The sequence below is a fragment of the Leuciscus leuciscus genome (genome assembly GCF_965113295.1).
Source record: "Leuciscus leuciscus genome assembly, chromosome: 16".
NCBI classification, from domain to species: domain Eukaryota; kingdom Metazoa; phylum Chordata; class Actinopteri; order Cypriniformes; family Leuciscidae; genus Leuciscus; species Leuciscus leuciscus.
In genome coordinates this window covers 22,736,753-22,758,075 of record NC_138740.1, presented here as the reverse complement: position 1 = coordinate 22,758,075, position 21,323 = coordinate 22,736,753, and the positions used below count along the sequence as shown (strand labels likewise).

Genomic DNA, 21,323 nt, shown 5'->3' with positions numbered 1-21,323 from the left:
ATTCATTTCTTTTTAAAAACAGATGTAAACATTATGCAAAAAAGACTTAAAATTAGCTTCATTAGCATCATAGTTTTAACCATCTTTATGGATTTACAGTGGATTTACTTTAAGCAACTAACAACCATGCTTGTAATTTTATTTTACACAAACAAATCCTGTAACGTGCAGCTTGGCCGCTTCCTACCTGGTCCGACATCACACAGATCTAATGTGATGGGTATTTTATGACCCCCTCCATAGCACACTTGTATCACTCTATCGGGGGCCCCTTGCCAATCTCTGGCACCCCATTCAACAGGCAACAAAGAAGCTAATTAGAGCCCCTCTCGGTGGAAGCCTTAGGAAGGTTCTGATTTGATACTTCCAGGGGATTCCAGAGCCCCAGCAGTGCATTCACACAGCCCTCGTGCACGCTTGGCTTGGCCCTTTGCTCCAGACCTTCATTGTATACGGACCTCGGCAGCGCCTTAGAACTAGCGAGGGGGAACCGACACGTCTTCTTTCATGTTGCGGGAGCCAGAAACCAGATGCTAATGGGATATTGATGGGATTAAAACACTGTACTTACTGAAAAGAGGGACCTGTGATAAAACGCGGCTGATTTTCTTTGAGGATATAAGTAGTGTAATGTATTTTTGTTTAAAATACTTTAGGGAGCATTAAGAAAAACAAATGGCAGTACAGCAACTATCGCTTTTTTCCCCTATCAAATCTAGCCCAATGAACAAAGAGTTGGACCAGCAGTGAATCTGACTCCTGACCAATTACACAAGTGAGAAAGGACTAGAATAGGGCCAACAAGACAAGGCCCCTTCTATGAAACACCAGCGCCTTATCTCAACCAGCCTGCTTTCGCTTCATCTACATCTCCACGGTTACTGTTTAAATCTGATTTTGGTGCATGTATACGCACATCTACATGTGTGGTGGAGCAGAATGGCTTTAGATATATTCACAGACGGCTAGTGTGCCACCTGGCACCGCAGTGGGCTTGCAGCGCCCTGCACTGTCTGTAATCCTACCATCTCCAGTTGTAGAAAACAGATAAGAAAGCGGCCAGTGAAAAGCACCTCAGTGAAAAAAAAGCTCTGTGCGCAACTGTCATGTCTTTTTACTGGGCATGCCAGATGCCTATCGCTTTAATAATATGGGGCAGAGCTGTCTGCCTGTCTGTTTACTTTTATTCCTTATTCATGTGCGAGTGAAAAAGTCTCTTTATTTTCTACACTCGAGTACCGAACCCGAGCCCGGTGTAGGTGACGCCTCAGATACGAGCGGACAGAAGTGAATCAAATAAGAGTTTGGTGGCGAAATTCACCTGATGGACTGCTCTGATACAAGAATCAACAAACTTAACTTCTTTACGTCAGCGAGGCTCTGAAGATACAGAGCTGTAGTCAAGGTGCGCAAGTCCAATACACATGATGCAACCTGGTGTTAAGTCTTTAATCGATACATCTCTTGTCTTGACAGTGAGGACAGAAGGCAGATTCCAGATCAGAGGGGTGGCGGTGTAAATCTTTACAGTTCAAGCGGGGCTTTTAAAGCCTGTCCATAATTGGGCGCCTGCCAGCTGCGGCCGTATGTGGGCTGCATAGACAAATACTAGCATCTGAAACAAAAAGCATTGAAAAATACAGATACACAGACTTCTTAAAGACATTAAAGGGATAGTTCACACAAAAATGAATATTCTGTTATGATTTAGTCACCGTGAAGTTGTTCCAAACCTGTATGATTTTCTTTCTTCTGCTGCTGAACACAAAAGATGATATTTTGAAGAATGTCGGGAATCAAACAGTTGTGGTGCCCATTGACTTCCATAGTATAGAAAAATGAAAATAAATACATAAATATAGTATAGAAGTCAATGGTGCCCCACATATAGGCCCATATATTACGAACATTCTTCAAAATATCATATTTTGTGTTCAGCATAAAAAAGAAAGTCATACAGGTTTGGTACAACTTCAGGGGGAGTAAATGATGACAGAATTTTCATATTTGGGTGAACTATCCCTTTATATAGTTAACGAAAATTGTAAAATAAAATTAACAACAGTATGAAAACCTGTGAATTCACATTACTTAGCCTATATGATTTCCTCTAGCTGTCTTCTTTACGACAGAGGATGAGAAAGAGAGTAGCTTTAATTAGGCAATGACTCTCACAGTTTCATCCTTAAAACATCAAAAAACTCATCTCAAACATAAAATAAGCATTTCAAATTTTTGGGATATGAGAATCAAAACTTTAACAAGACAAATTTTCTTGTTATAGAAATGTATGAAAATGTCAAAATCATTTTTGGAGGGCATTATTCCCATTTTCAGAGCAGCCATGAGGAGTTTTAGAAACTTAATTGGCTAACTTGACAAAGTGAAGGGTCCACTTGTTTGAAGTCTCTTTGGCTTAATTGCAATCATTCTTAATTACAATACAGCTCCAGAGTTAAACACCACACTATCAAATTAGCTGGCATGGAGGATGTTTCACAGTTAAGGCAAGCTGAATGGATAAATTGTCCAAGTTCAAAAATATCTTGCAGGGTTTTGTCTTTCCAGGATCTTTATAATGCCTTTACATTAGTGTTGGGCAATGTGTTCCATAGTCATCTTTTCATAGACCTATTGTTAGCCTGTGAGGTTGCCAGAACATGATTTTATCGCTGGTGGGTGTGTGTGTGTGTGTTTGTGGTGGGGGGTTGCTGCAAAAGTTTACTTATTTGATCATGACTTTTATTTACTTCATTTTATCATCTCGCAAAATAAGAATCTTTTCTATCATTTTGCAAGCAAAGTTGGAGTTGGTGATGAAGAAAAATGTCACGTCACAGTGGATATCACACATGCAATTTGCAAACTTAAGCCGGTGAATGAGTCTCAAACCAGAGTCAATTATTCACCGAAAGTGAAAGTATAAGCTGACTGAGCTTTTGGCATCTGACGCTGCACGGCACATTAATTCTCTCAGACACGACGAGAGCTGAATCGACCTCAGTTCTGATAATGGTATATCAACTAGCCTATATTCATTTATTGGCTTTATATTTCTCTTAAGGAACATGCATTAATGATAGCAATGTTTTTAAGCTTTTGATTTTCACCGATGGCCGATTATTGTGGTGTGTTCTGACCTAAAGACTTAATAGGCCTAAATAATTTTAGTAATTTTATAATTGTTATTATTAATTATTATTATTTGTAATTGTATTGTTATTAGTGTCATTAAAATGTTTTGTTAATGTGCTATGGAATCAAAAGCCGTTTTCGGCTCCCCTTGGCTTAAACAACAACTGTATAAGAATGATGCATTTATTTTATAAAAAGCCACCTTGACAACTTGTAAAAAAAAAAAAAAAAGCACTTTTTGACTGAATTTATTACCAATTTGAAATATATTATGCAATTTTGATAACTGAAATTTCAGTCCTAAATAGGTGCTTGTAAGCATATTCCCTGCACAGTAAACCACTGGCCAGGGGTGTTACCAAGATGGTCGTGGTAAATGGTCTTGTCTTAAAGGGAGAGTTCACCTAAAAATGTGATGTTCCAAACCTGAATGATTTCAGTGTTTCCCCTACATTGATTTATTTGTGGCGACCAAACACAATTTTATCACTGACCGCCACAAAAAGATTTCAGTGCTTCCCATCCATTAACTAGACTGTAGCGGCCCAAATATATATTTAGCCTAATCTTCTCATAACAACATAAAAGCTCTTTAATGTCATGTTTTCCGCCACTGCTGTCAAACAAACTAAAGCGCAATAAGTCTTCGTGTCCTTATCAAAAGACTGTCTGTTTGCGCTGGGCAAAGAGAAGTGCGCACTTCACTCATGTGTTCAGCTCCGCATCTCAGTTCACAGTGAATGAATGCAGTGAACTGTGCATGTGCTGAATTCAGTGTGCATTTGGGAACACAGTTACACATTATTTTCACATTTGCATAGTTGCCCATAGCGTTTGTACACTTGTGTTCCGCCAAAATAAAAGCTCGAATGCAGTTTCCGTCAAAATAAAATATTTTATCTCTTGCATGGATAAGATTTAGGACAAAACTAATTATGAAAGTTTATTTTATTTTTCAGCATATTTGTTTTACAATATATGGCTGTTACTGTCATAGGAATAATATTAGAACGTTATTAGTAGTAGCAGTAGTAGTAGTAGTAGTAGTAGTAGTATTAGTAGTAGTAGTAGTAGTAGTAGTAGTATGTAGTGTAATGACTAAGACACTATACCACACAAAAAAAAGAAAAAAAAAGAAAGAGTCCCCTTTAAAATTCAGGTACAAGTCAAAGCACAGACTTCCAAACACACTGAACATGGTTTGGAGCTCTTAATTTTAAACTCTCAAAGTGCACCACATTTTTTTATTTAACCCCTAGAGGGACCCAGGTCCACCCACTAGATTCACAAAATCCTGTGGGAAACACTGGATTACTTTCCTCTACAGAACACAAGATATTTTGTTTGTAACCAAACCGTTTTGGCTGGCTTTATATCATTTTCTTTTACACAGAAGAAAAATATAAGTAGGTTTGAAACAACATGAGAGTAAATAAATGATGACAGTCAGAATTTTCATTTTTGAGTGAACTATCTCCTTAAAGAGACTTTGGTAACATCAAAAATGATTTGCTGAATTTCATGGGGCGGACAACAAAATACACCATATTATAGCGGCTCACTGCTTAACGCTACAGCAGCAGAACACAAACAGAACATCAAGTTCATGCTGTCAGATATCCATGGAACAGCCGTAGTAGGAGAGTTACAGCTATGTGGTGAGATTCAGCTGCACTTGTGAGCATACAAGGAAAGTTGTGAGGTGCCTCTCACCTCACTGCAGCCTGGTGTTATCTCGTTCTGCAGCACCATGAGGACTTATCATCCCCATCTGCTCTTGGTATAGTGGAAAGGAGAGCACAGGGTTATCACTGTCTCTGATATGCACAGATAAGACCCTGCCTCCTGTTTAAACACCGTAGCTAGCTCCACAGTTAGCACTACCTATGCTAACTTGACTACGTTCAACCGTCTTCCACCTGTCTGCCATAAACAAGAACCAAACATCAATTGCTTTCAAAAATGATCTACGTCAATCTCTTTCACATAGACGGCGGTCCAAACTGTCCAAAGAATGTGGATAAAATGCAGTATTTTTTCCCTCTTTCTTTCTGAATTATTTCGATGCTGTGCATGTTGATTATTTTCTTTTTGGCAGGTTTCTGAAATATTTCTGTAATAAGTTTCCATGCGTCAAAGGACCATAAACTGTTTTCCTTGGCAAAATGTATTATTTAAAAAAAATTCTACCAAAAAAAAATAAATCTACTACCGTGCTTCGATTTAGCTCCTGTAGGGAACTCTGGGTGGTTGAAATACAAATAAACATGTTAATTTAGGCAACCCTCAGACATTCATCTACTCCAGATATTACAAGATTACTCCAGTGGTCTAGTTAATAGGATAGTCTTGACACTCGCATGGTTTTGGAAACGATGCACATATTCAGAACTTTATGACATAACCCAGGGCAATGGGGAATGAATGCAGCAAACTAAATTTATACAGGAAACAAGCACTTACTGATGCATTCGCTCACAAATGCGCACACACACACACACACACACACACACACACACACACACACACACACACACACACACACACACACACACACACACACACACACACACACACACACACACACAAACCCTGCGCCTAATCTGGAAACAATTACAGACGTTAGCTTGACCTGTTTGCCCTAAATGAACTCTCAAATAGAAATATTTTTCAAGTAGAGAGCTAGAGATGGCTGGAACCCTGGCACAAGATGTTGCAAAATAATCTGTAATTAGTCACAAGAGCTGCCGCCCCGTCTGCTGCAAGCCGTCAAGAGCTGTGATAAAAAAATAAAATAAAAATGTAAAAAGGAAACCTCACCATGGCAAATCTGACACTCATTCCTTTTATTAAAAAAAAGGAAGATCATTGCAACTTCAAAAGAAAGTAAAGTAGATAAGTACATCTAACCGATATCTCTAAAATAAGAATTGGGAAGGATCTGATATAATCAGAATTTTTATGAATTTGACATTAGATTATATTATCACTGGTATGCGTCATTTAGAATGTTTTTTTGAAGCAGTGAATTTAATACTGTGAAGATATGATGTAAATTTAAACTGAAACGTGACCATCTTAAGAACCTTTAATGTACCGAATCAAATAACAATTTGGATCTCATTCTCAACACAGTGCTGCTTAAACTACTTCAATTACATGTCACTGGATGTTTCGGCAACTGCTGCATCCGTTTTTAGTCAACATCTGACATGCCAATGCGCTTACTTCGATGATACACAAGCACAGAGAACTTTTAAATTAACACGGCTTGTCAATTATTCTGCTGAAAGATAAACACCAACCTTAAAGTTCATAAGGTTGAATGAACATTTTTCACTCAGTGAATAATGAAGGTAATTAAGAGGGATTTATTAATGCCATCTTGAGCACTTCTAAAGACGCATGAATATTTGGACTGAAACTGAATCCTCAGATGAACTTTCACCGTTGTGCATTCCAACAGATTAAGGACAAACGCTCAAACCATTTTTTTCTCAATCCTGGGCCTGTCATTAGGAAACCCGCAGTATGCGGATCTACTGAAATCCTTTAAACAAGCGGCACTAAAACTCACGCAATTATCTAAATAACGTACTATGGTTTGTGCAGACTACAGCAGGACCTACATAATCAATATCTCTTTGAAGAGACACATGTGTGCTGTTTTCCCTCAATGCCTTTTCATACAGTCGCTGCTCTATAATCTTATTGCACCTCACTGCAATTGACTCCAAGATGTGCATGACTGGCTCACTTTAACTTTATCTTTTATCCCATCAAAATTCTCTCCGCTAGACAGCAACTGAACAGCCTCCTTCATGACAGAATAAACACATTCAGCTCCTCACTCGAGTCATAAGCTGTTTCTTAAGTGCAGTAACAACAATCATAGCTTTTATACTATGAATATTGCTGGATCTTATGACAAATTGAATAAATGTAAATGTTTTGTCCAATTCTAAAATATTTTACAAATAAGTTTGACGTATGAATCCTGCAAGCCTTGTCTAGTCGACAGCAACACTCTGTGCAACAAGGGTGCGGCTACGGCCTTCAAAAGCTGATAACGTCTGCCGTGGATTTCCTCACCTCATGTCAGCTCCTTGCAACACCCCCACAAGTCACACTGACAAAAAACAGAGGCCAGTCAAGTGGCCAAAAGGTTACGCTGCGGAGGTCGGCCCGGGTCCTACACACAGTCCCTCATTTCCTGGGCTGGACAGTCTGCTCTACTCATAAAGCTAATAAGGCCCTCCTTGTCCCGGGTGGCTGGGGCCCAGGCTGGCCTACTCATCACTGGCCACACCATGGGGGTCAAGGGGTAGGTGGGGAGGCTGCTTCCCATTAGCCTGCCTCCTCTCCAGGTGCAGCTAATGGGCTCAGCCAGAGCCTCTCCAGGACCACTAAGGCAGCCACCAACACAGGCCTGGAAGTGATCAGCACCCAACGCCTGGGAGCCGTGACAAACAGACAGCCCACTTAAAGGAACCAAGTTAAAAATAATTATTTTTCTTCACTACACTGGGAATGCCTTGTCTCGAATGTGTGTGCAGTTATGGCAATATATCTGAAAATGACATCTTACAGTAAAGATGAAGAATATAAACTTGCAAGCACATTTACTGAACTACTGAGCATGTCAAAAGCCTGTAATTAATGTGGTTTTTTTTACCAATTTCTTACACTCATAAAAAAAATTACAGATAATTTTATTTTATTTTATAAATTGTCAACATTACTACTGGCAAATTGACACCTAATTTATACTGTATTTTCTGTTTATAGAATACATTAATTTTCAAGATGAACTAACTGTATGAGTGATTCTTCATGCAAACATTTTAAACTGTTTCAAATAGTTATATTGCAACTTGATTGAAAATGTTTCCCTCACTCCTTTCAAATGTTATTTAAGCTGAAGAGCAATTTTTCTTGATAAGGGCAAAGCAAGAGGAAAACATATACGTGCGTAAATCAGCTCTGCAATCACTCTCTCTCATATCCACCGCAGGCAGAGTGTTAAGCAAATTGACCTCCAGCATGAAAGATGATAAGCAATCAACAGTTAACCATCATGACTCATCTTCCACTAACATTTCTCTGCTACCAAGTTCTTTAATCAAAAGCATTTCTAAAAATGGGAACCTTGTGGTCCTTTGTTTCACAGAGCGCGGTAAACTAATTGAATTAGGGACCCTGCCTTTGCCAGTGGAGACAAAAACAACAACATGCTTTTACGCACACCAACTTGATGTACAAAATGAAAACGGTAGCTTACCTGTGCTGCTCCACGGCCTCATTGTCAGGCAGTTCGGCACCACACACGTTGCAGCGCTCATTAGGGACGCGGCCATCAGGCTTCATCCCGGCAGCTAACTCGCCGAGCTTGTTGAAGAATTCCCTCTGGATGAAGCTCTGAGGCAACAAGCCCCCGTAGGCACTGAAGTCCATGGACATGGCCAGGGCTGGGGACATGTGCAAGGATGAGGCCATGGAGGCGGGCATAGAGAGCATCGCTTCATTCTTGTGGTTGGGAGGAATGCCGTAGAGTGACGCCAAGTGTTTTTCGGTCATCCCCGCCATGGCCTCCAAGCCCATTTGGCTGACCTCAGCCTGCTGGTCACCCACACCTTCCTCCCTGACATAGTGCAGCTCACGGGCACTGGTGATCACGCTGCTCCTGGTAGGAGTGCCGGGCCCGTCGCGGTTCTTGTCGGACTCTCCGCTGCGTTCGCCGTTGCTGGAGGCGCTGGACTCCATGGCTTTAGAGCTCTCATGCTCTCCGCTGTCATCTACTTGCATCATCTCCGTCTTGATCTCTCCCATCATGGGGTGGGAGTTACCATGCAGGGGATGTTCGGCACCCACACCGGGGTGCATGGTGCTCTGCAGGAGGGACTGGCCGATGCTCATTAGGCTGTCCACGGCTGCTTTGGTTGGGCTCATGGTGGAGAGGCCGAAGGAGGTGGAGACCGAGGGACTCTGATCCACCATTCCTGGCAGCCCCAGTGCTTGCTGGGCAGCCGACACGTAGCCGCCTTCCTCCACGGAATGCTTTTTCGAACCCGCCAGGTTCCTACCGTGCCGTCCCTTGCGTTCTTCATCGTCTTCTTTGCCGCCATCGTTCATGTTGACCTCTGTGTCGTTTTCATCTGAGGACTGGATGGTCTCCAGTATCTTCAGGCATTGCTCCTCCAAGTATTCTATTTCTAAGATCTCTGCTGCATACAGCAGGTCATCCAAATCCTCCACTTTAGCTTGGAGCGTGGCAGTGTAGGCATACTCCAGAATCTGCTGGAAGGTCTTTGGTGAGAGAAAGTCCAGAGTGTAATGTTGGCTGTTGCGGTGAAATAGGATCTCAAACATCTTACTGGTGCAGGCCAGCACGGTCCGGTGAGCGTGGAACTCCTGGCTATCCACCATGATGACCACGTCACACAGTGTGCCGGCCAGGCGCATTTGATTAGCCTTGTGCAGCAGGGCATTGGGGTGATTGGGGTTCTGGAGCTGGATCATACCCATTTTAGTCAAATCCATAACGTCTCTGAAATCCACACGGCCAACTCATGAGTCTTTCTTTCCACGTAGCAGTCTGTTCAGTTATCTTTGTAAACAAGATAAGGTCAATCTAGAAAGAGATGAAAGAGGCACACAGTTAAATGCAACAAAGTCTCAATGTTTATTCTTTGATTCTAAATTAACATCCATCATTCTAATTTTTTCCATTATAAAAAAAGATGCTATAAATTATATTTACGGTGCACTCTGTACTGTTAAAAAGAAATGATTGTTTTTATGAATATTTCAGCAACAGATTCCTAAGAAACAAGTGCAAAATCCGACCACAAGTCTGTCAAATCGCACAAAATAAACCAAAACGACAAGTGGCCCACATGAGAAATGGGGAAACTTGGCTTTAGTGCTAGTAAAGGCTGACAGTAATCAAGCCTTTGTTTCTATGTGTTCGAGCTCGCCTCACAAAGCCCATCAACAGCCTCCTGAAATGAAATGGCATCTTATTCAGTATTCTCATCACAGACAGGGATACTGAGCGGAGCATGGAGAGTGAGGCAAGCTGTTGCCAGGAATAGTTGGAACAGAGGATGACACAAAACAGCTCAGAGCTCCTAAAACGCATCAAAATGCCATTTTTATTTAAAATACACATCCATATTCCATAATATGTAAATTATATACAGATAGGCTATGTCATTTTTCTGATTTATCAGATAGCTATAGCCTATAACATTTAAAAGATAAAGCATTAACGCACATAAAATATAATCTTTAAAAACAAAAACTGTAATTTGTCAATTTACAAAAAAAGCTCATGGTTGGCCATTTATCATTACATTTACAATATTTAACTTCACCATTATCACAATTTATTAGGCTACTTAATAAAAATACACCCTAGCTATACTTTGACGTTTAAAATGTACTTTGTTCAACAACCTAACACTATATTATAACAAAAACATTCCCGTGGCATTTGAGTAAGATCACTTTTGAGTGAACATAATCCGAGGAAGATCCACCGGTAACATTTGGTAAGAGCGGAGAGGAAGTCACCCCTTTAATAACATTATCACATACATTAAAATAGAAGATAAGAAACGGGAGATTTAGTCAGACATGTAATACTTCCCACTTTTATTTGATCAACAAAAAGCCTCACCAGAGAAGAGCAGGCTAATGGTCCTTATGTCAAACACTATGATCTTAGCGGTGAATGACGGGCTTTTTCATTGTAAATGTACCGTCTCAGACAGCAAATAAGGGAAAGTTATGATAAAGGACGACATGAGATTAATCTATTCCAGGGGTTTCACGCCGTTTAAATTACCTGAGAATACAGGCGGACGAGTAATAAGTGAGAAATGAATACGGTTTCTTTGAAGTGCAGTTAACTGATGAGATGCTAGCACTAATGACGCCAGTTCACGCACGCGAACTGTACAACTCAAACAACAGTCATGAAATGACCAATACATATTCTTTTTTTTCCAACAACTGCCGTGATTACAGATATCTACCTTATATACGATAAGAAAAAGATCAATGAAAAGTCCAGGCAGAGCTCATTTGACTGATCAATTCATGATTATTCGACTGTTCACACGTGAATCAATTTAACATTAAGTTAAAGGACCCGCCTGTTATTTCATATAGATACACATAGGGAGGCCAAGCAAAATAGCGTTTGGGTTTAACTAATCTATTTCAATATTGGAATAAAACAAGCATAGGAAAAACAAAAAAGTAATTTCACTTAAAAAAACAAAACACCAATACAATTCAGTTCATTTTGAAAGACAGTGACACGCACCTCCGTGGTTGCGCTGATTTAATGATCAGACCTACTGACAACCAAAATAATCATCAAAAACCCGATAGCTGTTTGATCAACGACAAACTTGTTCAGTTATGGCATATTTAAACTGTCTGGACGCTCAATTTGAAGCGGTCACGCTGAGAATAAAGCACATGGAAGCACGTCACTGTCTGGTGCGCGAGCAGACCTCACGTCCTCCGAATACTAAAACACACGCTTACGTCAACATAACATCTCCACATGTGTAAAGATGAACATAAACAGCCATATCCATCAGCTGCCCTGAGCCTGCACAACGCTGACAGCCACACTTTTACTTTTTCGGTGCACTCTGACAATTCACCTTCACTTGAAGCAACAGTAGAAACACTGTAACTTGATGTGATGCAGCGCAAAACACATCTGATCAACACAACGCGGATTATCTCTCAATGTGAACATTTCCCTAAAGTGAAAACACACAGACAGAGGGGTATGTCAGGAGCTGTGGGTGTTTTAAAGGTGCGCGCCTGTACTCACCTCACATGTGTTGCACGTTTGGCTTCCGAGCGTGCGGTTATTAGGACTGTAGCATAGTAACGCAGTTCACAGTACCCGCTCTCTCTCTCTCGCGCGCGCACTAACTCCTCTCTGCTCGCCGCTTAGCAAATCAACACTGCGGTGACGTCAGCGCACATCCTCGCCGGAGTCCTGACAAACACTGCTAAAGTGAGACACCTAGGGGGCTGTCGAATATAGGCCAGCGTGTCTGGGACACTATCTATCACAGCGTTTGGACTTTAATCATTAACCTTCAAGCATCATCACCTTTGCTACTACTTCAACAGCCAACTAACTTCTTCTCAATGAGCTCTGCTCCGACTGAAATATTAAAGTTCTGTGCGATATGTAAATTCATATGTAGACCTTTGCAAACCACACTATTTTTTTACACATTCATGTAAGCAACGTTCTGTATAATTATGTTAGTAAACGTAAATGTTTGTTTTTTTTTTGTACTGTAATTCTCGTCTAGCTGTTATATTTCTGAGTAGGCTACTGTTTAAAAAAATAAAGATTCCAAAATGGTGTTCTTCATGGAGCCCTATATGCCCATAAATAACCTTTATTTATAAGATTTTAGGCTACTTTTGTTACAATGCCAAATTTCTTCTTGTGTGTTTGAGCCAATAAAACACCTGATTCTAATTCTGCTCAGAATAAATAAATAGACCCAAATAAATACTAATAATACTAATAATAAGGTAATACTTTACAATAAGGTCTTAAATTAGTAACATTAGTTAATGCATTAACTAACATGAACTAACAATGAGCAACACATTTGTTACACACTGTGGAAAATTATTGTTGGAGTAACTTAAAAAAGTAAGTAACCTGGCTGCATTAAAAAAAAATTGAGTTAATACAATGGAGATTGGTTTAATCAACAGAAACTTAAAATATTATGTTATCTGAACCATTTAAATTATCTAAGCTGATTTGATAAAAGAAAAAAAATGATGTGATAACTAATGATGAAAATATTGTTTAAGGGCAGTATTTATTAACTTTGTTTTAATGTTAGTTAATAAAAATCCAGATGTTCATTGTTTGTTCATGTTAGTTCACAGTGCATAGGCCTAACTAATGTTAACAAATACATTTGATTTTAATAATGTAGTAAATGTCTAAATTAACATTAACTAAGATAGTAAATGCTGTAGAAGTATTGTTAATTCTTAGTTCATGTTAAAGTAGTAAACTAATGGTAACTAATGAAACCTTATTGTAAAGTGTTACCAATAAGAACACAATAAACAAAATCCATAAAACAGTATTTATAATGACAGCCATGAGCTATAGTTAACTCAGTTCCTTTTTGTGAAATTACTTAAAGACAAGCTCTTTTTTATTTAAAAGTCGTTTAGTCGTTTAAAGAAATTGATCATTAGAGAAATGATTCGAACTAATTACTGAATGACAGACACATGAGATTCAAGATGTTTAAAAAAAGATTTAATAGATATACAGACAATATCACTCATTTGATTGTAAATTGTACTTATTCAGTCATTCAGAATCTTAAATGTAGCATATTTTTAAAATGTTTAATTAAATGTTTTTTATAGTCAAACAACATATCTTGTTAGAATATAATGATATATGCTGAATTTAATACAAAATAGACTAAATTATAGTATTAGGCAAAATATACCATGCAGACTCAACCTTTCAGTAAAAAAATGGCAAACTGAATGTTCTCATTCATTTCCAACTGCCATCAGCTATTTGTCACTCATATTTTCAGTGCAATTTATCCTGCCTGTCTGCAGAGCATGACAGCCTGAAAATGGAGGGAAACAGTTGAGAATCTGTGCGAGAGATGGGAGATCGAGTGCCATCACCTTTGAGCTGCATGCTGTGTGCTGGCTTACTTGGGGATAAATACAAAGACACCGGCCTAATCTCCATCTAATCCACATTTTACTGGATAAGACTGAAATTATACAGACATTTTTATAATCAAAAGTGGAAAGCACAAGCCAACACAGGTTTGAAAATAATGAAATCTGTAAAGTAATTCCAAGAATGTATAAAAAAAAAGTATATGTTTATATGTAGCACACATTAAAATCATTCATTTAGCAATCTAACTCTAAAACTCAACCCCTTGGTCAAGTCACACATTATAAAAATACATGAGATGATCAAAATAACTGCATTTATGTGCAATTAATTGGCCTTGGCTCTGCAGGAGTGCTTTGCAGCATACAGTTGCTGACACTTAAAATTGAATATCTGCAAGTACACATACAATCCATAACACCATTGAAATGGTTCTGAATGCACTAGATGTTTGCTGCCTATTTATCCACATAGTTCAAATTCGCATTTATAAATCATCATTAGTGAAGTACTGGGGTGTGGTACTGACATGCCCTAAAGGTTTTGCTCATGAGAGGTATATGAGCTGACAGTGGATCTTTGTGAATCTCACACAAGGCTTTGACTCAATAGGCTCTTTTTACACTTGTTTAATCCTGGGGGTGTCTTATGCTTTGGGGGCCTGCCCCCATGACCTCTGACCCCTACCTCTGACCTTGGCTGGATTTTCTCCTGTACAAAATGCCCCTCCCTGTGCATGGCTAAAAATTCCTTCTGAAACCTTTCATCCCGTAGGTATGCTATCATGCATACCATATCTGAGCCAACTGCATGTTTAGAGTTGGGCTTACATTTAAGACATTTTTCAAATTACATCATTATGTTTTGACCCATATAAGTAGTGTGTGGGACAGAGCAATTGATTTTATTTTATTTTATTTGTTTTGTTTACAATTTTTGGTACTTTAAATCTTAAATCTGTTTAGAAACACCACTTAATCACACTTTTTACAGCATTAAGTGTTCTTTTCATTAAGAAGAATGGGTGGCATTCTCTTTGTTAATGGATTGAAATAGTCACGTTGACAGAGCCGTTTACTCTACTGAGTGCATATTTGCCACCACTCTCCCTCCAGCCTCATACCTGTTTGGTTAGATGACAAGGTGATCCCTTGATCAATACCGATGTGGTATCAGCAGGCCGAACAATAGAACTGTGCTGGTAAACCTTGGTTTCAAGTGACAAGAATCTCATTCTCAGAGGTCACAGATCTCACAATCTCTGACTGCTCTATATATTTGGACAGACACATTCCAGCCACTAATTATTATTTTGTATTTGCAAGATGAGATGCAGACTTGGAGGAGAGCAGACTTTTTTTTTTTTTTTACAGAAAAAACAAACAAAAAACTGTTGTGGTTGCCAGAATACTTCAGTAAAAATGTGGTGAAATGTAAACATATTCTTAAAAAAAAAAAAAAAAAAAAAATCAGTGCATTTTACAGTTTAAGACTGTCATTTACAAAAAGACAAACAAAAAAACATTATAAACCGTAAGTCCAGCGGACCTTTCCTGCTGAACTAACAAGGACATGTTGCTACTTTAATCTGTTTTTTTTACTTTTATCATACTTGAATCCACCATAACAACACTGGAGGTTAAGAGAAAGATGAATCAAAGTTCATCACAAGTAGCCTTTCCACAATCCGAGGTTAATATATGTGCACAGTGTCATTCACAAATACTAAACACCACCATGGTAACACATCATGACACTCAAATAATGCAATAAACATTCATTTAACAACGTAAGATGTAAGATAAAACCCTAATGTACATAACAAAAAACTAAGAAACAATAAATACAATTAAAAACCATCAAATGTTGAAGTGTCGCGCAGGGAATTCTGGGAATGTCACTTTACGACTTTTCACTTTAAATTATAAGATGATTTGCTCTTTTTACATAAAAAAAAAAAAGGTATGGTAAAATTACACTTTATATAAGGTTAGATCTTCTACAGTTTTTCTGTATAGAATAAATTAACTTACTGTAGTTCCCTGATGCTGTTATCCATTTACCATGAACATATAAATTAATTAAATTGACATAACAGAAAAAATATAAAATAATTTATTAAACAAATATCACGTACATATAAACGTACATCAGGCTTCATGTTGTAGTTTAAATGTATCTGACATGATTATGTCATTTCATTGACACAAATTAAATTCAAACATTTTATGAATAACTGAGTTACAGATACAGTCATTCTTTCACATCATATGTCGATTCACGTGTACTCGACGTCTCTTCATTACTGACCTCTGTCCCATACACCTAATCTTCAATCTTCTTTTCTTCCCCATAACAGGCTCATCTGATCCTAATGACTGATAATACCAAATGATCTGAATCTGCAAGGTACTCAGGAGGTCATCTCAATATTTCATACACTGTGTCGTCATTAATCATAAGAGCTTTAAATAGAAAAACGTCTCTTGATTACTGTCATTTAAAAATTGGTAGTAAAACTCTGATTAAATTTAGCACTGGGCAGGACATCATCACTTAAATGAAAGGAAAGAAAGCACCATTGTGCTGCTTCAAAATGATCAGAAGTGATGAGAATGTGCTGTCCATCATACAGTAGGTGCACTTTTCCATCAGGGTGGTTTGCTTCCTTTTATGGGAGCGGCCCGGGCCCTTAACCAGAGTGTTCTAATGAATACTAACCCCTTTTAAAAGGAGCTTCCCTGCAGTTTCAATTGGGTGGAAGTTTTATAAACTTTCTTTCAGGTCTGAAGCAGCTTTGAGAAACTATTGTCCCCGTGTTGAACAAGACCTGGACATTCAATACAGTTTAAACAGTGCCAATGATGATTAATGACAGGCCTGTCAAACAAACCGCGCTGACTAAGGCTTGCGCTCACAGCAATCTTGCGCCTGAAGAAAATAAAAAAATCACACACTCCATCATTCAAGGCCTCAAATAAGAGGTTAAATATATAGTAGCATGATAGAGCTCTAACCAGCTTCGATCAAGACCCCGATTCTTAAACTATTACATTTTGTTGTTGCCTTGGATTGTGTGTGCTTACACTCACTAATTGGAATGAAGTGAAACACATGTGACGAAATTCGACAGTATTTATTTTTCGCAAACAACACGTCCCGGAGCTTTTCAAAAGGGCAACAAGGAAAACTGTTTGTTATTTGTACAGATAAACATTTGCGATGACGTCTGTCGGAGAATGCCTTTCCTCTGTGTAACAGTAGGGGTGCAGGAGGGGAGCCCAGGGCCTCTGTAGAGATCCAAAGAGCCCTGCTGACCCTGCCTGGTGCACCTCTGCTGATCGCAGTGGTACAGAGCAACCATACAGCTGCCTTTCATTCAGCTAAAGAAAAGGGCACTTTTTTTTCCTCATCTCTCCTCTCTAAGTGTAAGACCCCAGCTGTCCTCAGTCAAGCAGAATTCCAACTTTCCCTCCAAAAAATTCTCTCATTGTCCATCCTGGAGGTGGCCGAACCGTCCTCTCCATAGTGCTTAACCACTGGACCGGGCACAAACAACAGAGTAATCATATTACAGTGTCCCTGGGAAAAAAGGGACAGCTATCCACAGGGAATCTCCTGTGGCTAATCCCTGCGAGGCCGCTGCTTTTCTTCTCCAGCGCCGAGTCCACCTTTCACAGCGGTTTCGGAGGCACACAGGCCTTTAACCGCTCAAGGATATCGGATTCACGTCTCTCCTCCTGCATTCCCTTCAGATCTACGGCACATACCGAGAAACGTCATGGCAGAAAGGACAGAGAGCGGAATACTCAGCATTGCACACCAGCTCTTCGTTTCTCATTTGTTCCATTTTATTTTGGCACCTTCATTACCTCACCTTCTTTATTCTACGGATCCTCATTTTCTTTGTCCCTATGACTGCAGACATGATTGCTGTTTCTGTAAATAATTAATAAGCTGTAATATATCACCTCTAATTAAACATATTAGTCAGCGGAGTCTTGTAGATTTACTAGGCTGGGTCTGTGTCCAGTGATATTCAAATGAGCCTCATTCCCATCAATAATGCAAATGGATGCACTATAAACATTTCTCACTGTACAGTAACTCTGCTGCAGCCCATGGGAGCATTTGAACATAATTTAGAATTAACATTATTAGCATTCACTTTAATTTACACTGCAGGTCTGCAAAGAAAATCATTATCTGCTCAGCTAAAAAATAAAAACTGTAAATCTTATTATGCAACAGCTAGTTCCAGTACTCGAATTTGATTGGCTGAATGGCGTTCCAAGAGCACTGATGTAGTCCAACGGTGCTGGGACTTTCTACTGTTTGGATCAAAAAAAAAAAAAAAACTGTTTGAATCTTCCTGTTCCAGAAAGACTGTTTTTTTCCGATAAGACATATACACTCACCTAAAGGATTATTAGGAACACCTGTTCAATTTCTCATTAATGCAATTATCTAATCAACCAATCACACGGCAGTTGCTTCAATGCATTTAGGGGTGTGGTCCTGGTCAAGACAATCTCCTGAACTCCAAACTGAATGTCAGAATGGGAAAGAAAGGTGATTTAAGCAATTTTGAGCGTGGCATGGTTGTTGGTGCCAGACGGGCCGGTCTGAGTATTTCACAATCTGCTCAGTTACTGGGATTTTCACGCACAACCATTTCTAGGGTTTACAAAGAATGGTGTGAAAAGGGAAAAACATCCAGTATGCGGCAGTCCTGTGGGCGAAAATGCCTTGTTGATGCTAGAGGTCAGAGGAGAATGGGCCGACTGATTCAAGCTGATAGAAGAGCAACTTTGACTGAAATAACCACTAGTTACAACCGAGGTATGCAGCAAAGCATTTGTGAAGCCACAACACGCACAACCTTGAGGCGGATGGGCTACAACAGCAGAAGACCCCACCGGGTACCACTCATCTCCACTACAAATAGGAAAAAGAGGCTACAATTTGCACGAGCTCACCAAAATTGGACAGTTGAAGACTGGAAAAATGTTTCCTGGTCTGATGAGTCTCGATTTCTGTTGAGACATTCAGATGGTAGAGTCAGAATTTGGCGTAAACAGAATGAGAACATGGATCCATCATGCCTTGTTACCACTGTGCAGGCTGGTGGTGGTGGTGTAATGGTGTGGGGGATGTTTTCTTGGCACACTTTAGGCCCCTTAGTGCCAATTGGGCATCGTTTAAATGCCACGGCCTACCTGAGCATTGTTTCTGACCATGTCCATCCCTTTATGACCACCATGTACCCATCCTCTGATGGCTACTTCCAGCAGGATAATGCACCATGTCACAAAGCTCGAATCATTTCAAATTGGTTTCTTGAACATGACAATGAGTTCACTGTACTAAAATGGCCCCCACAGTCACCAGATCTCAACCCAATAGAGCATCTTTGGGATGTGGTGGAACGGGAGCTTCGTGCCCTGGATGTGCATCCCACAAATCTCCATCAACTGCAAGATGCTATCCTATCAATATGGGCCAACATTTCTAAAGAATGCTTTCAGCACCTTGTTGAATCAATGCCACGTAGAATTAAGGCAGTTCTGAAGGCGAAAGGGGGTCAAACACAGTATTAGTATGGTGTTCCTAATAATCCTTTAGGTGAAGTGTATTTATGAGTGGTGGGGATTTTTCAGTGACTCTTTATGCAGGTTACATCAATATTACACTAAGTGGACTGCGTTCTCATGTGAGTGACAGGTTGTCAGTAAAGACATCATCAGAGAGAAGAATGAATGAATGAATTGCGATAGTCTTTTCTCTCCTTGTGACTTATATCAGACTGTAACGGCTTCTCGAACAGGAAAAATGGGTGGGACTTGATTTTGTCCATTAGGAATGAATTGGATTGGATCATTGTGGTTTGCTATTGTTGTGATGTCATGTGAGTGACAGGTTGTCCCGCCCTCACGCCAGTAAACACATCATCAGAGAAGTAAAAAGATGTAAGAAACGTCTTGCAAAAGCAAGGGGAAAGTATTTTGATGACCTAATGGAGAAAAAAAAACCTTGGGAGAACCCAGGCTCAGTCGGGGGCGTTCTCCTCTGGCATTTATGAGCTAGAGGCCGGATTGTAGTTTGAACTGTGGGATTATATGAATGCCTGGCTGAAGAGATGCGACTTTAATCTAGTTTTAAACTGGGAGAGCGAGTCTGAGCAACGAACAGTATCAGGAAGACTATTCCAGAGTTTTGGAGCCAAATGTGAAAATGCTCTCCCTCCTTTGGTGGTTCTGAATATCCTCGGTATGACCAAAAGCCTTGAATTTAGTGATCTTAAAGAGCGCGATGGATTATAGGGCGATAGAAGATCCGTTAAATAGACTGGAGCTAAGCCGTTTAGGGCTTTATAAGTCAGTAACAATACCTTGTAATTAATACGGAACTTTATAGGTAACCAATGCAGTGATGATAAAATCGGTGTTATATGATCATATTTTCTTGATCTCGTAAGAACTCTAGCGGCGGCATTTTGGACTAACTGTAGCTTGTTTATTGAGGATGCAGGACAACCAGCTAATAAGGCATTACAGTAATCCAGTCTCGAGGTCATGAATGCATGAACTAACTTTTCTGCATCAGAAACTGATAGCATATTACGTAGCTTAGCAATGTTTCTAAGGTGGAAAAAGGCTGTTTTTGTAACATATGAAATATGATTTTCAAAAGACAGGTTGCAATCGAGTATAACATCCAGGTCTTTTACTGTAGCGGATAAAGTAACAGGACATCCTATGATGTTAAAGTTGTATTGTGCGAGGTTTTGTGGGCGGTTTTTTGAACCGATAAGTATTACCTCTGTCTTCTCTGGATTTAATAAAAGAAAATTACGCGTCATCCAATCTTTTATATCTTTAACACACTCTGTCAATTTGGAAAATTTAGCGTTTTCATCCGGCCTTGATGAAATATATATTTGAGTGTCATCAGCATAACAATGGAAACTAATTCCATGTTTCCTTATAATATTTCCAAGTGGCATCATATATATTGAAAATAACAGAGGGCCTAACACAGATCCCTGCGGCACTCCATAGTTTACTGGAGTTATGATCGATTTTTCTCCATTTAAATAGACAAAATGGTAGCGGTCAGATAGGTATGATTTGAACCAGCTTAGTGCTTGTCCTTGAACACCAGTATAATTTTGTAGTCGATCTAAGAGTATTGTGTGATCTATAGTATCGAACGCAGCACTAAGATCAAGTAAAACTAGTATTGAGATACAGCCTTGGTCAGAAGCTAAAAGTAAATCATTTGTGATTTTAACGAGCGCAGTTTCAGTGCTATGATGCGGTCTGAATCCAGACTGAAACTTTTCATAGATATCATTTTGTTGCAAGAAAGAGCCCAGTTGAGCGGACACCACTTTTTCTAATATTTTAGACATAAATGGAAGATTTGAAATCGGTCTATAATTTGCTAGATTATTATGATA

The 21,323-nt window shown here is 39.3% G+C and overlaps 1 protein-coding gene across 2 annotated transcripts in view; it reads right to left on the bottom strand.

Moving 5' to 3' along the window:
* Positions 1 to 12,139, bottom strand: part of zbtb16a (zinc finger and BTB domain containing 16a) — a 107,852-nt gene extending 95,713 nt beyond the window's left edge. For both annotated transcript variants that reach the window (XM_082141139.1, XM_082141140.1), the window contains exons 1-2: positions 11,993 to 12,139; positions 8,417 to 9,766 (exon numbers count right to left, since the gene is read on the bottom strand). In XM_082141139.1, coding sequence (XP_081997265.1) covers positions 8,417 to 9,675 — 1,259 coding nt within the window. In that variant the 5' untranslated portion in view covers positions 9,676 to 9,766; positions 11,993 to 12,139. The remainder of the gene's footprint in view (positions 1 to 8,416; positions 9,767 to 11,992) is intronic.
* Positions 12,140 to 21,323: the final 9,184 nt, after the last annotated feature.